General features: G+C 39.0%; 1 protein-coding gene across 9 annotated transcripts; it reads left to right on the top strand.

Moving 5' to 3' along the window:
* The first annotated feature begins 276 nt into the window (after positions 1-276).
* LOC110061376 (adenosine receptor A2b-like) lies at positions 277-18,694 on the top strand. Of its 9 annotated transcripts, XM_089291220.1 has the most exons (8): positions 5,197-5,637; positions 8,095-8,148; positions 8,665-8,799; positions 12,631-12,705; positions 13,703-13,851; positions 14,700-14,984; positions 15,678-15,886; positions 16,661-18,694. In XM_089291220.1, the coding sequence occupies exons 5-8, from the start codon at positions 13,734-13,736 to the stop codon at positions 17,066-17,068; spliced, it is 1,020 nt and encodes a 339-aa protein (XP_089147346.1). In that variant the 5' UTR covers positions 5,197-5,637; positions 8,095-8,148; positions 8,665-8,799; positions 12,631-12,705; positions 13,703-13,733; the 3' UTR covers positions 17,069-18,694. The 9 variants fall into 9 exon arrangements, with proteins under 9 accessions (XP_089147334.1, XP_089147350.1, XP_089147378.1 ...); XM_089291208.1 differs by lacking the exons at positions 5,197-5,637; positions 8,095-8,148 and adding an exon at positions 277-393; XM_089291210.1 differs by lacking the exon at positions 8,095-8,148.
* The last annotated feature ends 378 nt before the right edge of the window (positions 18,695-19,072 follow it).

Raw genomic sequence — 19,072 nt, 5'->3', positions numbered from 1 at the left:
TTCTTAGTCTTCGATTAGCCTTAAAGACATGCAAAGATGATTTGGGGAGTTATTTAGTTTTTCTTTGTTACCTAGACGTCAGTAGAACGGGTTTTCAGTTTCTAAACTGGGCGAAAATGTTCCACTAGGAATTATTTTAGAATCTTCCCGGCGTGGGTTGTTTGGCTCTAATGGCGCCGGCAAGTCTAAGAACTTGTGACCTTGCACATTGACATCTTTTTTGCCATTTTCAGCTGTCAATTTTAACATTGGGTCGTTACACATAATTACGACTACGTATTGGACAGAATGCCTTGTATTGCATCCAGTTTTCTTTACAAACCAACCTTTTATTTAGCTCCACAGAAGAGGAACTTAGAGGGAAAATCTCAACCACAAAATCGCTGTTGTGCAGTAAGTCATTCTTGTAGCTAAAATAGGGTGTTGCAATACTTACAGCTGGGTCACGCAGCTTTCGAACCAAAGTTCCTTTTGTCTTTTCTTAGATGGCCTACGAGCGGGCTCTTCAAGAGGAAGGAAAGAACGAGAAGCCAGGAGAGGCTCCTTCCCTTTTCTTCCTTTTTTTGTGCGAAGGGCCGGCTATTTCTCAGAATACAATCAAAACTGAGATTAACACCAGAGAAGCTAAAGCGCTAGTAAATTTGTACTGGAATTGAAGTACTTGTAGATAATGAAAAGCTATAATGCGGTAGGATTCGTGAGAAATTAAGTTATTTAACAATTACATTGGGCAAGAGACATGAGCGAACAGTCATCGACGCCGTAGCCGAGTTGGTTATTGGTGGCAGAAAATTAATTAAGGGATTAGTTTTATTGTTTTAGTAGAAAGCTCTGTGTTGTATGACTCAAAAATTGTATTACCTAATTTTCCAGCAAAAATGAAAAGAGATGCCTTGTTTACATCAACGCCACGCGTGTGCGAAACTGACTATCGGCGAATTATTTAACAATAGCAGAGCCAATCATATTTACGGACTCGCAATAGACTATGCACGCGAGATACGGGACTAGATAGATAGAAATATAAAGGTATCTTACGTGAAAGTAAAATTCATTGTATTACCACAAATAATATGCATGGAAGTATTTCAGAATCGGTCGCCCTTTGACGTGTTTGTGAAAATGAACACTGTTGCCAAGGATACGAAACCTAATTCATCATTTTGCATCCACACTTTTTCTCGGCCTCTCTACTGGCCTTGCGACGATGCTTTACGTCTGGATAAAGGAGAACGAACCCACGATTAATCCAAGCAAACTTCAAACATTTGATTTGCACGAACATGTAGAGTATGAAACCGCTAACTCAATAATACACTTTGGGAGTAGGTTTTGCTATCACTAGAAGGAAAAAATGACTACAAATCGCGACAAACGTCCTTGTGCATCTTAATCCGACAGACCAAATGAAAATGTGTTGGCGAAATGTTTCCACGCAAGAGACTGCTCTTAGTGCTCATCCTGTCTTATTTAATACCAATAATTGTTGAATCCTAGCTGATTGATAAAGACTAGTAACTTCCCCCCCTCCTATAAAGTTGCACACTAGCAGTTATTACTGCTTTCCAATATATACACTACATTGAAAGGGAGAAGGAAAGAAACATATAGATTTAGATCTTATTGATTTGTTTATGTGTTAGGTCTTACTCGTTGAAAACGTTAATAAATGTCCAAGACGGCTTTTGTTTTGAAATGTGGGTCAGATCCGATAGTGAGAAAACGGTAATTGATCTCTGGATATCAAAAAGGACATGTGAATCTCTCAGACTTTAAATCTTATCTAGACCAGCAATGATGTTACACGTTTTGGTTTGCGAAGTAAACTAGAAGCTCTTTGGTGCATCGGCAAAATGTCGGCACTATGATTTCATAAAACCAGTTACAGGTTAATGTTTTATGACTGGAAAAAATTCTGGCCTTAATTCCAGCTGCAGTTTTTGGTTTTGGTTTTTAGCAATAACGGTAATCTTTTTGCAACTTCTGACTGAAGGGCAGGCACGCGGAAAATTGATAAAAATGATGTACTGGGAGGATTCCTAACGGTTGGATTCAAGGATAGGGTCCCTTTCTCAGTTGAAACTCCCGGTAACTTTATCGCCCCAGAGCCATATCTTAAGATGTAAACTAAGGCCGGAATAGTAGTGTGGATTTTAGATCAAAAGTCAGTCCATTCTCTCTCGTTTCCTGACATTTTTATTGTTGTTTGAATTTCAAAACCATTGAAGTTTTCCTTTCTTGAATGTAAAGACGGCAAACAAAAAAACAGCTTTTCGGGACCGCTAACTACCGCAACTTTCGAAATGGGGTCCAAGTCCCACGCAAGTTGTGCTTCTCGCATATGTATAAAGTTCTGTTTAGTACCTATCCTATACAAATTTACTAAAAAAAAAAAAAATGCTAAGTTAATAGAGCTAAGTATTAAGGGTGACTTTCTATAAATATTTTGGATAGGTGTGCAGAATGAAAAAATCGAATTTCCCCAAACTTTGTCCCAAGAAAGCCCTCCTCCAAGGATCTCCTCTGTCACAAGCTTAATCTGAGATTTTCACTTCATTCCCGTGATCAAGCCCTTCTATCCGTGCCAAGAGTGAAATGCACCACACTTTGTTTTCGCGCCTTTTCTGATTCGGGTGCATTTTTATGGAACAATTTGCCCTTGGCTGTACGATCAAGCTCGTCTTTGCACATTTTTAAAAAAACGATTGAAAACATCTTTTTAAAATCGCTTATGACTGTTTATAATTTTTGTAAATCTTAGTTACACAAGCCGTTTTATATTTTTGTCTTTTTAGCACATTTTATGCTTTTTATAGATCTTTGTTTTCTTTTGTTAGCTTCTTTTTATATGTAAAGCGCTTTTGAATATTTCATAGTATTAGCGCTATATAGATGTATAATTATTATTATTATTATTAAAGTCCTCTGGAAACTATTTAAGAAAAGACAACTTTTAGTTCTTGTGGATTTATGTTTTCCAACTAAAGCGATTTTCTAATTTTCACCCTTGGAGAATCCCTCGAAACACTGAAAAAATGTGCTTCGTATTTGCGACGTGTGTAAAAAAACGAACACAAATGCCAAAAGTGTTTCGACATTACACAATTTAATGACCCTACCTTTGCAAAGTTCCGTTATTAGAATCTGAAAAGATTCAAACCTGAAGTTTGAAAAAATATACCCACGTAAACAGCATTATCAGAGCTCGATTTTGGCAAATTTGAACGGCAAAAATCCCTACCTGGTACATGGATTCCGTTGTAGAGTTCCAAAGAAAAAGTAAGGCTTATAAACAAGTTGGAACTCCTTTTTAGGGTAAAAAAATATTACTTTCGATGAAATTGCTGAGAGAAGATGAAGAATAACTATAAATCATTAAAATGGGGGAAAGGGTCGCATTCAGGCTAAAATTTCAGCTGCTGTTTAGGTTATCTCTTGTATTCATGAAGACAAATGTAAGTTCAAAGGTCATAAACTTCAAGCGAGTACTGTAAATATTTTCGATCGGCTAAACTCGCAGTTTGAATTGCCCCAGAATTTTATTTCACAGAAGAATAGAGAGAGCCGTATTCTTTCTTTGGAATACCATCTTCACAACGGAATCCATGTACCAGGATTTTTGCCGTGGAAACGTGGCAAAATCGAACTTTCTGATAATGCTGTTTACGAGGGTAAATTTATTCAGGTTTGAATCTTTTCAAATTCTAATAACGGTACTTTGCAAAAGTAGGGTCATTAGATTTCCTCCACAAGTAGCAAATACGAAGCACATTTTTCAGTGGGTCAGGGATGGGAATTGAAAAATGGCTTAGTTGCAAAATATAAATCCACACGAACTAAAAGTTGTATTTTCTTAAATAGTTTCCAGAGGGCTTTCTTGTGACAAAGTTTGGAGGAATTCGATTTTTCCATTGTGCACACCTATCCGTAGTATTTATAGAAAGTCACTCTTAGGTTTTATAGTTCAGAATTGACTGCTGAGTTTTACAATGAGATGTGTTTGGGTTTGCTACCAAATGTGGAGCAAAATGAGGAGTGTATTTAGCATATGTTTATTCTTGCTAAGTGGTAAGCTATATTGCCGGAGATCTCAGTTTAATGGGCCCCTTGGGGGTTAAGTTCGAGAAGACGGCTGGCACTTCAGACCGGGTAAATTTTAGTATGAGTGAAGCGTTCCCGAAAGTGCGAGTATTCGTGGGGTTTTAAAATTGTAGTTTCCGCTATATGTTGCATGTTAGCATTGAAAACTGCTAAAGTACCAAAGCTTCGAACGAAGTTTATGAAGTTCTTTTCCAAGGCTCGGTAGGTAACATTGTAGCCGATAGGGTGTCTTAGTAAAAGGATTCCCTGTCCGCTTTAGTTCATTTGTAAACCAAAGAATTTACAGAAAACCTCGATAACTTTCCATACGATAAAAGCAGTTGAGTTGCCACGAGCAACTTTCAGTTTGGAATACTAATTAAGTGCCGACTTACTTTTAAACTACCGGTACAATTAATTTTGGGAAGAACAATAACTGAAAACACATTTGGTTTTGAATTTGTGTTTCAATAATTGCGTTTTCTCAAAGGTGCTAGCAACACGTTTTTATTCACAATTCGGGAAATGAGGGTTCGTCTTCGAAATATTATAGACCTTATATCTGGCAAAATGATAAATAAGCTATCAGTGCTTTTCTGTAGGCTTTCCTAATTTTTCCCCTCTGGTCAACCAGCGTGTAAAGCTTGGACAGTCTATAAATGGAAAAAATTCATGTATTTAACATAAGGCTTCGCAGTCACAAAGTCTATTTCTCAACTGCATGTTATTTTCTCCGTTCTCGATCTTTCACCAGCAATTTCAACGTTTTTGCCGAGAGTTTGATAGTGGCTTTAAAACGTTTCTGTATCGTAAATTCGATTTGGTCCTAGCAACAATTAGATTTCCTTGGACTCAGTTTAACTTCCTCAAAATCTCGTGTTAAAATTGGTTTTGCAAGTCAAGCTCGTATCGTTTTGTTTTCCGGTTGATCAGCTTATTATCCCTTGAGGCTTCTGTTGATCAGCATCATTGTCCTACTTGTGCTTCGAGTTCTTCGCGGCACATGGACTTCACCGCTCTCTTCTCTCCGAGTTGAAGCCTTCGGCCGACTTTCCGGTGCGAAAGATTCGAAACTTTTGTTAAGCCGGGATCAGATTCAGTTAATCCTGCTGTTAAAAACCGCACCTATCACAGATAGTAGTTTTAGCCAATAGGTAACGAGGAGTAAGATCAGTCCATTTGCCGGTTACATATTTGTTGATAGAGATTTGCTTTTACTGTTGAAAACTGAATTGTAAAATCGTACTGCGGCGGTAGACGTTTTTTAAAAAGAAGTTGTTAAAGTAATGGGATCCGTGTTGTGACCAATAATTACAGCGCTTCCGTTAATGGTAAAATTTACCTTTCGGTGTTTGACGGTTGCTAAATTTAAGCCAGTTTAACTCTTGTGGTCATTAACTGATCAAGCGCAAAATTCAGACATTTGGCTAAGCAAGAGCGAGCATGGCAGGATGAAGATGTGGGGTGTCGAGGTTTGTGGCAGTAAAAGGTGAAATGTTTGAGAGGCTGCTGAGAAAATATACTAGGAAGAATTGTTTCACAAGCTCATTACTCGAGGTAAATTCCGAAACGTTGACGTGATACAGTCTTTAAGACGTTATTATCAATTTCCAGAAGTAAACAAATCATTACAGGAATCAGTAATACACCACAGCGGTAAGATTTATATATATATATGTTTTCAATTTTCATCTTTCTTACTACTCAGAATATTGTCGTTGCATTCTCATAAAATCTCTTAAGCTGTGTTCACACTAGACCGAAAGATGATTAGTCTGATCACGAATGAAGCATGTTTCGTTATGAAAAGTGTTCACATCAAGACAGTACATTGCGCGAATCATGGTTGAAACATGATTATTCTGAGCATGATTAAGACAACCTCGCGAGGTAGTTTCAATCATGATCAGACCAAACACGTTCAAAATGGCGGATGGATGCGCAGAGGAGGCCAGTGCCCAAAAGAACCAAAATTGGGGGTATTATGAGGCCAAATGTCTAGTTGAAATGTGGGCCGATGAAGAAATACAACGGCAATTATCGGCGATGGGTAGAAACTGAAGCAGAATATTAAGTAGAACATTGCCGGAAAATTTAATGAAGTGTAAAAAATTTATGCGAATACCATGAAACAGCACAAATCATACAACCATGCATGAAACGTGTTGGAAACCGACATCTGATGTGAACAATGCAATAACAAACATGTTTAGGCGAAACATGTTTAGGCGAAACATGTTTAGGCGAAACATGTTTAGGCGAAACATGTTTCCTTGAAACATGTTTACTCTAATCATGTTTCGGCTTTAATGTGAACACAGCTTTAGACTGTTTCGACGTGATATTAAACACTCCCAGCGTGTGGTTTGGGAGACCTGTGGTCCCAATGATTGGGACCACAGGTATCCCAATAAAGATAAGACTGCTTTTTACAGCGAGTGTTTTCAAGTATTTTCAGTGATAACCCCGTGATTAATGACGTCATAACCGTTCATTGTGAAAAGTATTGTACGCATTTTATGTAAACATTTACATCGTGTGGAATTGTACATGCTGTTATTCTACACAATATAAGTAAAACAAGTCGTTTGTAACGAGAAATCACTGCAGGTCAATGTTCCGGGGAAGCAAGAAAGTATACTCTTCTGGGTAGGTTCATATTATGATTTTACACCGCTAATGAAAAAGAACGACAGTGTAGTTTCAAATTATCCACAGCAACTCAGACTAATTGAAAATTGAAAGCATCAACCCCAAAAAGATTAGGTGTGTTCAGTTTTAAAGGGAGACGTTAGTGGTGATTATGAATTCAAAGCTTGCCTGTGATTCACTCGCCAAAAAATTTCAGTCAGATTAGAAAATGTTGTAAGTTGGCAACCACTTACTCTTTGTTCACAAGTGAGCTTGAAAACCCACAAATATTGGTCGCTTTCTTTAATCTTTCTCAGCTTACTACCTGGGTTTACACTGTGCTTAAATCTTTTGACGAAAGGAACCCGTTGCTAAGCAATTTCGTCTTATTGCTCGGTGTTAGTGAAACTTGATATAAATTGGTTCTTGAATCTCACATCGGTGAAATGGGATAACTCTCATTCATTCGCCTCTTATCTTGGAACGTGCATTATTTTGGTCATTGTTTTTCGAGAGCAATAATCGTAAATCATTTTGCATGCACTTTCTGAACCAATAGAAACAAATGATATGATGCTATCAATACTGAAGCAGTCTTCTGAAAACCATAACGCCAGCGCGTTAATAGTTTGTGAAAGTAGATGACCAGTGAAAAGTCCTCGATAACAAATCATTTTTTAAGGCATGTTTCCATGTGACTGACATGATCCCTACGATCACTATACGATCGCTGCAGATGAAGTTGAGCGATCCTTACGACTACCGGTTTCCATAATATTACGATCGCTTGCTACTATCGCTACGATCGTCGAACGAGAACAAGGGTCTATCTTGGCGATCGTTGTCGCAACCGTCGTTACGACCTCTCACTGGAGCGTGGTTTCCGTATTATCGCGACAATTAATGAACTTTTTTGACAGTTAACGTAGCGACCGTTTGAAAGAAAAGCAACGTTATGGGAAGAAGTAAGGTAGAATCTAGGAAAGAGCCGTAGAAAGAGTATTAGCTGTGTTATTTATGTTAATAGAGACCACAACTATTGTAAAGTTTGTCGATTTAGATACAAGCAGGATCACCTCCCCCGGTTGAGTGCCAATTTGCACAAACTGTGAGTAATCAGTTGGGTTGGGCGAGTAAGTGGCAAGAAATCTAACTTGGTGACAGCTCCAGGTGTTCTGTTAATTAGCTGTTTTACTTTGCTGACCCAAAATGCGGCATTTCGGTGGTTATACGAAGAATACCGCTCAACATATAGCGAAAAGATGTTTTCAGGTGTTTCTTCGTTGGTTAACCATGCAATAATTCTGGGCCCAAACCTTGCGTGAAAGTAGATTACTAAGATAAGACACAACGTCTTGCTGAGAATATGGTACTAATTTATAGAGTTATAAAGTGTGTACGCGACAAGCTGATGTTGGAATGACTGCAAAACAAGCGGTAAGGTAAACCTTGACTGTAAGGATTTCAAAATGTTGAGAGCTTATTCCATTAACGCGATGTGATCTGATATCTTAGTGTTGCTTTGAATTTTGAAGCGTCCAATTGAAAAAGAGTCCAACAAAGAAATGCATTTCTCTGGCCAAAAAATCAATTCATTGCTTTGTGTGAATTAGAAGTTATGAAGTGTTTACGTAAAGGATCGATGGATAATTTAACTTCACTCCCTTTGAATTGTTTCAACCTGCGTGAATTTTGAATTTATTTATGTTTTGTCCGATAGAACGATTATTAGAGTAACAGTAGGTGGCTTTTAAGTGTTTCAATCTCAAAAATTCAATTTTGCAATCTGTCTGGATCGGAATCCTCCAGTTGCTGCTTTGCTCGAGCTTAGCGACGCGAATCTCTGCCCGTTGTTTACCAATTTGTAGAAGTATCCTATCCCGAGGTCAACGGTTCTTTATTTCTTCCTATCTTCGCATCGCCAAAATGTGCCTTATTGTTTTTTTGCCATAGGATTGTTAGCTCAATCTACAAATTCCATACAGGAGCAAACTGTAACGCTATTGGAAATTGCATCTGATGAATCGAGCTGTCGACCGTTTTTTACAGTTATTTCAAAGTTTAAGAAGTACACAGTCGTCTTGGAAGGTAAGTAAGCTGGTATCGTTGAAACATGATGAAAAATCCACCTCTTTCATTCAAACGGTAATGTGGGCCTTTCCGTTAGAATAAATTAGTATTACCAAATAACAGGTGTAATACAGCAGGATAAGGATTTTGTTGAATTTCACAGCACCTTTAGCAAAGGCGATTTCAAGTTTCCCTTTGATGCATCGTTTTTTAGTGAGCAAGAATATAGTCATTTTTTGTGGAAATTAAACCTGATTTCTTTTATCGGTAATCATAACTTATGATAAATCCTCGATGCAACGCAGTGGGTATTTTATTATCATCTAAACTTGCTTGTAATATTTCCATAAATCGACAAAGGAATGATGGTTGATAGCGTAGATATTTTTTGTCTTCTTTTTTTCTTTCGAAAATCATCCCGCGACTTAATCCTAAAAGATCTTAAAGTGATATTCTTCCTCTGCGTTTCAAATCAATGAGGCAGCCAACGTGCGAGATGCATTTTATTTCGATATAGTTACAGGCGAGTCATGCACTCGTACCATCATATAAATCCCGGTTGGGTTTCTTCATGCCATTATTTTTGTCTTTGATCCAAAGTTCTTTCAATTATACCGCGAAAAACATCAGTAGGAAAGCAATGCCGTGGTGTCTTATAGTTACCTTTACAAAATTCTTCTGTTCCTTATCAATGAAAAACCGAATAATTTCTACCGATGTTGCGCGCTTTTAAGAACACTTCGGGTCTGACCGCATATTTGCACTTTGAATAAATCCACTCGCCAGTGACGGGCAGAACTATCAGAACATGGAATCGGGACAAAATGATTTAGAATTTTACCTCAATAACGATTCTAAATCGATATTTTTATCAGCATCCTTTTCTTACTCCTCGGTTCTTTTTTAATGCCACAAATGAAACATTGTTACTGTTACATTAATTTCACAGTAGCTGGTTTTAAAGCGAATTAGGTCGGTCTCCGCAATTTTTAATAGCTCCAGGGCTTGGGTGAATCATTAGCGAATAAAAATTACATTGACCGATTCGATAAAATATTTATCCCTTTGTAAGTGCTTGTAACGTTCTTAATTTTGTAGGTTAGCGAGTAAATCGATTTATTCCAACTAAATCCACGGTATGAAAAAAATAGAGAAGAGAACGGAACCGAAAACGAAAATAAACAATCAATAAAAGTGATCAAATAACTCTGCTTCGTATTCAGTCAGCTGACCCCTTTTTGGCGCTGAATATTTATTTGAATGTAGACATTTTAAAAACTTTGGTGATGTATCAATATCCTTTGTCTCGATCAAAGTATAATCAATTTAAGTTTCGCAGAGAGCGATATTTACATTTTCATTTGACACCTGCTGAGTCTATTTTCAATTTGACCGGCCTTACCTCAAGAGTGGATTGTGATGGAAGACCTTTCTACTCGCCGCTGTTGCCCAGCTTCTGAAGAATGCCCGACCTGATCAAAGAGCTAAACCGCAGATACACACTTTGAGTAAAATATACATACTTCTTTATTCAACCTTGTGCTTACGAACTGCTTGTATTTGAAATTGATATTTCATCGCTGTTTGCTGTTATTTCTCGGCTTATGCTTCTTTTTCAGTGATGTTGTGAGACATTTTTCAGTAACAAACAGAAGTATCGCGGAGTCCTTGTGCAGCTAGTCTTTTTCGACTCTAGCGACTTTAAAAGCCTTTTAACTAAGAAATAAGATCATATGAAATTTCCACCGTTCATTTCCGTAGCTAACCCTCAATCCTTCTTAAGTCAGGCTGAGCTGTTAAAACCTGACTATTGGTTACAACTCGCTTCAACCAATTCTGAAATTGTCGTTACTCCATTAGTAAGATTGAAAGGACGGTATATTGTTCTTCATGAAGACACCTCTGTCCTTTTGTCGTAGGCGGACCGCGTGGAACTGTAACTGAATGTACCGTCCCCAGGGGAACTCCCATATAAAGTATATAAACAAGACGGGGATGCTTGTTGGAAATTTCAGTTTGAAAAGAACTCCGAAAAAGTACCAAGATCCTGTTTTGTGGGCGTGGCTTGAATTTTTTCACCCCTTAGAGGTACCGATTCTAAGCAACAATTAATCTGCTCTCACATTTTTTCGGCCCAATACCCTAAAAGGTACCGCCAAAGCTCCCGCTGTGTTCCTTTTGAGGCTGAAGACCCTAAGAGGCACCAAACCGCTTTTTTAACCCCTAAAAGGACGACTAGCACCCTGCCCTTTTTATATAGGAGCATGGTAAGCGATTTTCGACGCTCAGTTTCTAAGGAACTGTTCCGTTCCGCTGCGTTGGCGGACTAAGTGAAACACTGGCTGTCATGGTTACTTGGTAAAGTCCCCTTGAAGTTCCAGTGTGTGACCATGTGGAGGATGTAATCAACGAATTTTTCTTTTTTTCAGTAACTCTAAAATCTCATGAATTGTTTATTACTGCTTCCTGTTTTATATTTTCACCGAAATTCTAAGCAATTAATTTAGCTGCGACGTCTCAACTTCTTTATCCTCGCGATAATACGCTTTTGATCCAATTTTACAATCACAATTAACCAAAGGAATTGTTATTCAGTTGCAATCAGATTATCCTTCTCGTTTTGTTTGATATTCGTTATCCAGGGTCCGACAAAGACAGGCCTCCTGGCCTTAAAGGTCAGCACGATAGACTAGTATAGATCGAACGGTTCTGTTCGATATGTTGTGGGCCATTTTGTTGTGTGTTGGGTTCTATCTCTCACAGTGCCCCTCTTCATCCAGGAGTATTAATAAGCGCTGGCATATTATGGAACAACATGACAATATGCTGAGGGAGGGAAACAGGAAGGGAGGAAGGGTGGACGTAACCTGCTTGCAACTAGCCTCCCGTCAAGGGAAGTAGCAATTTTCACCGGAGATAAGCTCCGACTCTGTGGGCCGCTTTGACCCAAGTACAACACGTTTGACTAATCAGAGCATAATTAAGACTTCCTATACTTTTCGCTTACCTACAGAATTTCAGTTTCTCAGCTTGTAAATCTTCTAGCACTAGGGGGCAGGATCTAAAGGTTGATCTAACGACTTCTTGCCTACAATCGTCAATCTTTTGATGAAAGGAAAAAGGTCCAAATGGTGTGGAGTAGCTGCGCTCGGTGGTCTTTGTAGCCAATCCGATGATTCTTGGTAATGACGAAAAACTGTCTAAGTATACAGTAAGATCTGTAGGAGAAATTGGAAACCCTATACTGTGGCTATCGGGGAACTGAAGGAGGGGGACCACGAGGAAAACTGGGAGATGAAATACGCTTTGTGTCTGTGTAGGAAGTTTATTTCTGCTGAGCTTTCAAAATAATCTTGTTGGTGGCGTGCTTGAAATATTTCAGTCGCTTGTGAACTTATTCTGTCGTTACTTTGCTTTTTTTCATGGTATGTTTTTCAAATGTCTTCACCTCTTCTGAAAACGAGGGAAAAACGTCTGTTAGATTATTAATAACCTTACGATGGTCTGTGTAGCTAAGTCAGTTAAATTCCGAATATCATATAAATGTCCATTAAGTCTAGATAAATCTTCGATTGAAGCGGTCTTATAATACAACGTGAAAGTTCGTTCCAGGTTGATTTTTTTAAGAACAGTCGAACCTATCCTTGCATACTCCTCCAGAATACGACCCTCCTAATATACTTTGTCCCAGAGAAACCAGAGAGCACATTGCCTCTAGCTTCATAATACGGACATCTACATAGTGAGGACACTAACAGACATAGTTTCCATATCAAAGAAACTCGACTGTATTTCCCGAACAGATACGTACATTTATTAAACGTCTATGTACATTTAATTTCCACCTAGATGTAAGGAATAACGCTGAAAAAAGAGGAGAATGGTTGTTATACGTAACATGATCCGTGAACAATAAAAAAAAAGGTAACCTCATTTTGGAGATTGTTTCTGTCTGTTTCTTTAGATTATGAGATTTTTTGGGGAAGTTTGTGTGATCCTAGCATATGCCCGACATTCCGGATCCTGCAATTAACTTATATTCCGCTTAAGTTTGCTAATCGAGGAGTCTTCATTACAACCTCTAGATTTGTTCTAAACTTATATAGAAGGTTACTCTTTCATCAGTGTCAACTGTTATGTACCACTCTCTCTAAATGAATTGCTCATTCCTTCACTCTCTCTAAATGAATTGTGTATTCCTAAAGTATTGCTGCTTCTACGTCTTTCATCAAGGAAGATTACCCCGGACGAGAGCAGGAGAGCAGATAATACTTGTTAAAACATTCAAGGAATCGCCACCCCTATAGTATGATTTTTATTTTAGTTCTGATGTTCTGCAAAGTTCATTTGTCATACCCGTCGCTAATGTCATCAATTGTCTTGACCTTGGTATTACTGCCGTGAATAAGAAAGATATTTACGAAGAAAGTGAAATGATCATCGCAGTAAATTTTCCAATTTAAGCAACTGGAAAGAAGAAGCCTGAAAAAAATCAGGGCTTCAACGGGATTCGAACCCGTGACCTCCGCGATACCGGTGCGATGCTCTACCAACTGAGCTATGAAGCCACACATTGGGAGCGAGGTCAATTAATTGAGTTCATATCTTCCCGTGAGTGAAATGATGTGAAGTATATATGAAATAATTCATATTTGAACTGCGGTAGTAGATGATTTTTTTCAGGCTTCTTCTTTCCAGTTGCTTAAATTGGAAAATTTACTGCGATGATCATTTCACTTTCATCTACTACCGCAGTTCAAATATGAATTATTTCATATATACTTCACAAAGATATTTAAGTGACTTAACTTGTGGTTAAGGCTTTGGTGACAGGCAAGCATTCCCATTGCGTTGTGTCTGATGCGTGCACTGATTCCTACATATGCCGATAGGTAATTGTAGTCCTTCTTTCTATTTGCAGCATTTCAGTTGATTAGCGTCCCAAAGGTTTAATGGAAAACTCTACAAATCAGTCGCAAAGGGCGGCTAGCCAGGACGTTCTGATAGAACCAAGCTGGGCTCATGGTGGAGCCGTGGTGTATTCTGCCCTTGTCTTCCTTATTGTCACAGGTTTGTGCCTGATGTAACTCTTCGATTGTAAGCATGTAACTATCCAGTTTCTACAAATGATTGCTTGGATAATGCTAAGCCGTTAGAAGAATTTTGTCTTAGATATGCTGGATCAGTTTGAAGTCTTATTCTTATTTTCATTTCGGCTACCGGAGGGATGGGAAATTAAAATACAGATGAAAGGGTTGAAACTTGGCGGACGCCACATGTGGGCACACAAAGATATAGCTATTATGCATGTTCTTCCATGCGGGAAATTTTAATAGGATTATTAGGAAAACTACTGAGGTAACTGTTCTTTAACCTTTTTTTTTGGGGGGGGGGGGGGGGGGGTGGAATGATACTTTTTCTTTACCCTGAAGATTTCACAGATACACCGACAAGAAAATATCACTAATTATATCAAGCCGTCACGTATTTCAAGTAGTGTCTCTGCTTTTTTTATTTTTTTATTTTGCTACATTTTAATTGTGATCAGCCGTTCTTTAACACTTGAAAAATAAAAACAAAAGTAATATAACAGGCATGCATCTGCGTGGTACGGGAAACGTTCTTTCAGTAAAATTAACATGGACCCAAGGTGATAACAATGTCATAGTGACTTACGAAAGATACATTTTGTTAAATAAGGTACTTGGTAGCTATAACACTCCAAACCTTAATAAGATACGTTTCAATCCCATTGTTGTTGTTGTTTTTCTTAAACGTCAATCAACAACAGGACTAAAGACTAACTTTGTCAGTATCTTTGCCCCTAACAAGCAGTATTGTTTCCTAAACGTTCATGATGACACCTAATGCTTGATTAATCAAATCAAGATTATATATGATGTCGCTTTCTCTTTAAGGGAATTTGCTGGTCATCATCGCCTTTCTTACGACCCCCAAGCTTAAAACGAAAACCAACTACTTCATATTTTCGTTGGCTGTGGCTGATCTTTTGGTCGGGTTATTTTCTGTTCCACTCTGGATTTACTATATTCTGACGTTAGACTTCATGAACACTTTGTATGAGTATTACCAGCTTGGTGACATAGTGTCAGGCGTGTCCTCCATCATGCATTTGACCTGCATTAGTGTAGAGCGCTGTTATGCCATCGTAGCACCTCTGAAGCACAGGAAGATCAGCAAAGGTTGGTAAAACTCCTTTTCAATTGCTACAAATTTCTTCCAGCCTCTGTTTGCTTTCCATTCTCAATAACGAACCAACTAGCCAACAAAGTAACCAACCAACCAACAGCCAGCCAGCCAGCCAGCCAATCACTCGATTGCCGGATAGATCGATCAATCAATCGATTAATCGATCAATCGGTGAATTGGTTAGTCGGTCAATCGATCCATCGTTTGTCAGTCAGAAAAACAGAGAATCAGATAGTCAATCACGAAGTCAGGCATACATCTAGTCAGTCATACAGTTAGACAGAAAGAGAATCAGTCAGATAGACAGACGGACAGACAGGCAGTCAGCTTGAAACATAGACAATCGATCATTCAATCATTCTTAAATATAAAAATCGAAGTTGCGTGCATACGTTGAGCACATTAACTGAATTGTAATTGCAAATTAAGGAGGGAAATGTGAACATGTGAAAAGCCCTATACACTTTTTTCAACTTGACGCCAATATCGTCCAGCTGCGTAGCAACAAAAGATGGTAGGTGGCATGCAGATGGTACTTTGATCTGCTACAAGTTTTGTTAATAAGAATTAGGAACTCTCCGTGGATTTACTTATAACGTCTCTTATTCGACCGAGAGTTTCTAGTAAGCTTTTTACTATTTCAACAACCTTTTTATGTGAGTTTTCTTCTTAATTTTTGCACGCAGCAAAGATTTTTGCTGGTATTGCCTTATCCTGGTTCCTCGCCGTTCTCAATGCACTGCTGAAGAAGTTCATCAAATGGAAAGATGTGTCCGTCTTGAATACCTTCGCGTTCTTTGTGGTTCCACTGCTACTGATAGTCGCTGCCTACATCGCCATCTTCTTCGCCGCTAAAAAGAGCTTAAAAGAACACCGAAGGCGTTCTTTAAAGAAGGTAACCTCAACCTTTTTAAAGGTCACTCAGAGATCGATCGTCTCCTTAGTAAATACGACATGTTTAAACTATTTAAATTTTTCAGTCAGATGATAGGGAGAGGGGGTACTCTCTAAATGTGCGGCTGGGACGCTGACACCTATACCCTATACTAGAACAAGATCTGCTTGATCTAGACTAGGCACCAAAGCCTGCTACCTTATCCAACACTAGCTATTCTCCTTGCAGACATTTATCACTATCGTAATCCAACATAGGCTAATTAAGCCAATATTTTACAAGTCACTTTCGAGTTTAAATTTCTATCATAGAACCCCGTCTAAAGAACCCTGTTATAAACTAAATTTTTCGTACACTTGCCACTTTTCCTGTAAATTATAACCTATTCTACACTAAAACTGTCTGATTTCTATACCCTATCTCAGACTGAACTGCCTGAAAATCATACCCTTCACAGACACATACCCATACAGCTTATATATGGGAGCACCCCCTGGGATTGACTTTGTTAGTGTTACTGTATCTTTGTTTTTATTTTTGAGTTAAAGTATTTTGGAAACGATCTATCAGGTCCGTCGGTCCTGTTGTACTGTGTCGGCGGGGAAGTGAAACGTCTTTTTCTATTGACTCGAAGTTGATAAACAAGCGAGAAAGACAGGGATCTCTCTTGTCTCCGCACAAAGCATTCACTGAGTTCCGCTCGATTTTGTAACTTCTTTTTATTGAGCTTGTCTATTTTTGTACCGTTGCCAACCGTTTTCCTTTGCCCCGTAGGATCTTCATGTCGCCTATACTGTTGCCTTGGTAACTGGCGCTTTCGCCATTTGTTGGCTTCCATTCTTCTTGTTGATCTTGATCTACAAATGGTGCGCCACGTGCTCATTCGTGTGGGACATGCGCGTCCTCATGGTAGTCAAGTTACTCCACTATGGTAACTCGGCTCTAAACCCCATCATTTACTCGGTCAGAAATCGGCGGTTCAACCACGCGTTCAAGAGGATTTTGCTGCGCCTTATTTGTCGTAAACTGGACACAGGCTATTTTGGCATGAACTCTACTACCCGGCATACTCAGCAAACCCGCGTCGACGCAAACACCATAACGATGATGGAAAGGGGTGGAAAGTCGTCCCCTAAGACCAAGGGTCGCTCAGATGAATCTTGCTCAGTTAAACTGGTTTAAACCCTACCGAACGAGACAAGTTTCAACTCACCCTATGGTCTATTTTACAAAATAACTTTTCTTCCCCTGTAGGCACGGCTGTCTTATGGTTAGCGCACCGGACTCCGGATCAAGTGGTCTGGGTTGGAGCCCTGGCGAGGGACATTGTGTTGTGTTCTTGAGCAAGACGCTTCACTCTCGCAGTGCCTCTCCATCCAGGTGCATAAATGGGTACCAGCGAATTTAATGCTGGGGTTAACCCTGCTATGGAGTGGCATCCCATCTGGGAGGGGAGAATAGAAATACTTCCAGTGGCTCCATTCTAGGGTAACCAGGGAACGCTCGCTGTATGGGCCACTGACGCAAATTCTACCCTTACCCTCAACAATGTCTTTACAGCGGAGTTTGTCGTTGGAGCTCGCTTCTCTAAGGAAAGCTCATCCGTAGAGCAAACCAGAGAGACATACACCTTACAACACACATTCGTCCACTGGGAGAAGCAAGCTTTAAACCTCACGAGAATTGCAGCGGCTGGTTTTTATCATTTTTCGTTCGACTGAGTTAGGGTATATAGATACGTTTTTAGTTCAGTTTTTTATTATTGCAAACTATTTACAGAAAAACAATTTAACGTAAGATGGTTTACAATGATATAGGAAAAATAAATACCGATAGAAATTAACTAGAAGAAACAATATTTAATTGTGTACAGTGACTAAAGTAGCCAATGAGCTTTCGAGTTGGTCACGGATAAGGGAAGTGGATAAGGGAAGTGGGTTACAGAGAGAACGCTGACCGTGTGTATTTTGTATGGGCATGTAGTGTGGGAGGATACCCCAAGTTAACGTGAACTAAAAAGTATATCCCCTTTGAACTAAAGAAATATTTAAGTACCCTTGCCGCCCTCATCTAATGGATATCGAAACGAGTCTGCGCCTCCCCTGCCGCCTGTCATTTTAGCACACTACTTTTTAAAATTTGCTTTATTTTACTCGTTATTGTGCTGGCATAAAATAGGAACAAGAAATCATGATCAAGTGGAGATTTCTTTTCACTGAATTTTCTACCGACATTTTACGATAGACACTGTCTTTTTAGGCCCCGCCGACACTACGCCGGAGGAATTTGAAAACGAAGGTTTCACTCTGAAAACTCATCAAATGTTTCCCGTCCACACTATGCTGGACAAATTATAAAACGCAACAATCACCGGTCATTTTGCATTTGTGTTTGAGTAAAACTCATTCAGGTAAATCACGTGATTATCATGACGTCATCGTTTTCGAAAAACTTCGTTTTCAAAATGTTTTCCGTCCACACTAAAACGCAGAGCCGGCGTTTTCAAATTCCTCCAGTTTGGAGAGCGTTTTTGAAAAGCTCCCTTTTCGTGACGAATTAGTGTGGGCGGAAGGCCTAACCGGAGAAATAGAGCTGAGTTTTCAAATTCCTCCGGCGTAAATATTATGTGAACTGGGCTTTAGTCGGAACACATTATTTGAAAACGGCCCCTTTCAGGAAAAACTCCGTAAAATAATAACCTGGGTGATTCCGCAGAATTCAACTAGTGTAAGGAAAAATATGTAAACAATATGATAGATTCCTTTTCATATTCTACTTCTTGAACAATTAAAATTGTATCCGCACCGATTTTTACGAGCCCATGTCTTTTTCTTCGTAATCACGTATGCGCAGCCGGTTCTGTCTCTCACACACGATTTAGTCGACTTATCCTTACGACGAGCCAGTTCCTATACAGTTTTTCTTCAAAACGTGGCATGACTATTTAACCAAACATTCCCAGACTTTTTAATCATGTTTACCCACAAATTGACGTAGTAAGCTGTTTGTCGTAATTTCAATCTTTCATTTGCTGCAGGCTTATTTTTGATTTAGCCCATTTTACACCGAACCCAGGAGGATCAGTAGTTCTTGAAGTGTGCGATCGTCCTGGTGACAGAAGTCACTTGAGAAAGTCTCTTGTTTGTGGTTAGCGTTCTGATAACCCGAGCAGTAGTCATGTTAATA

The sequence above is a fragment of the Orbicella faveolata genome, unplaced genomic scaffold (assembly GCF_042242905.1).
Source record: "Orbicella faveolata isolate gen_17 unplaced genomic scaffold, um_ofav_v1 contig_1, whole genome shotgun sequence".
In the NCBI taxonomy this organism is placed as follows: domain Eukaryota; kingdom Metazoa; phylum Cnidaria; class Anthozoa; order Scleractinia; family Merulinidae; genus Orbicella; species Orbicella faveolata.
This window is presented reverse-complemented; position numbering and strand designations above follow the sequence as displayed.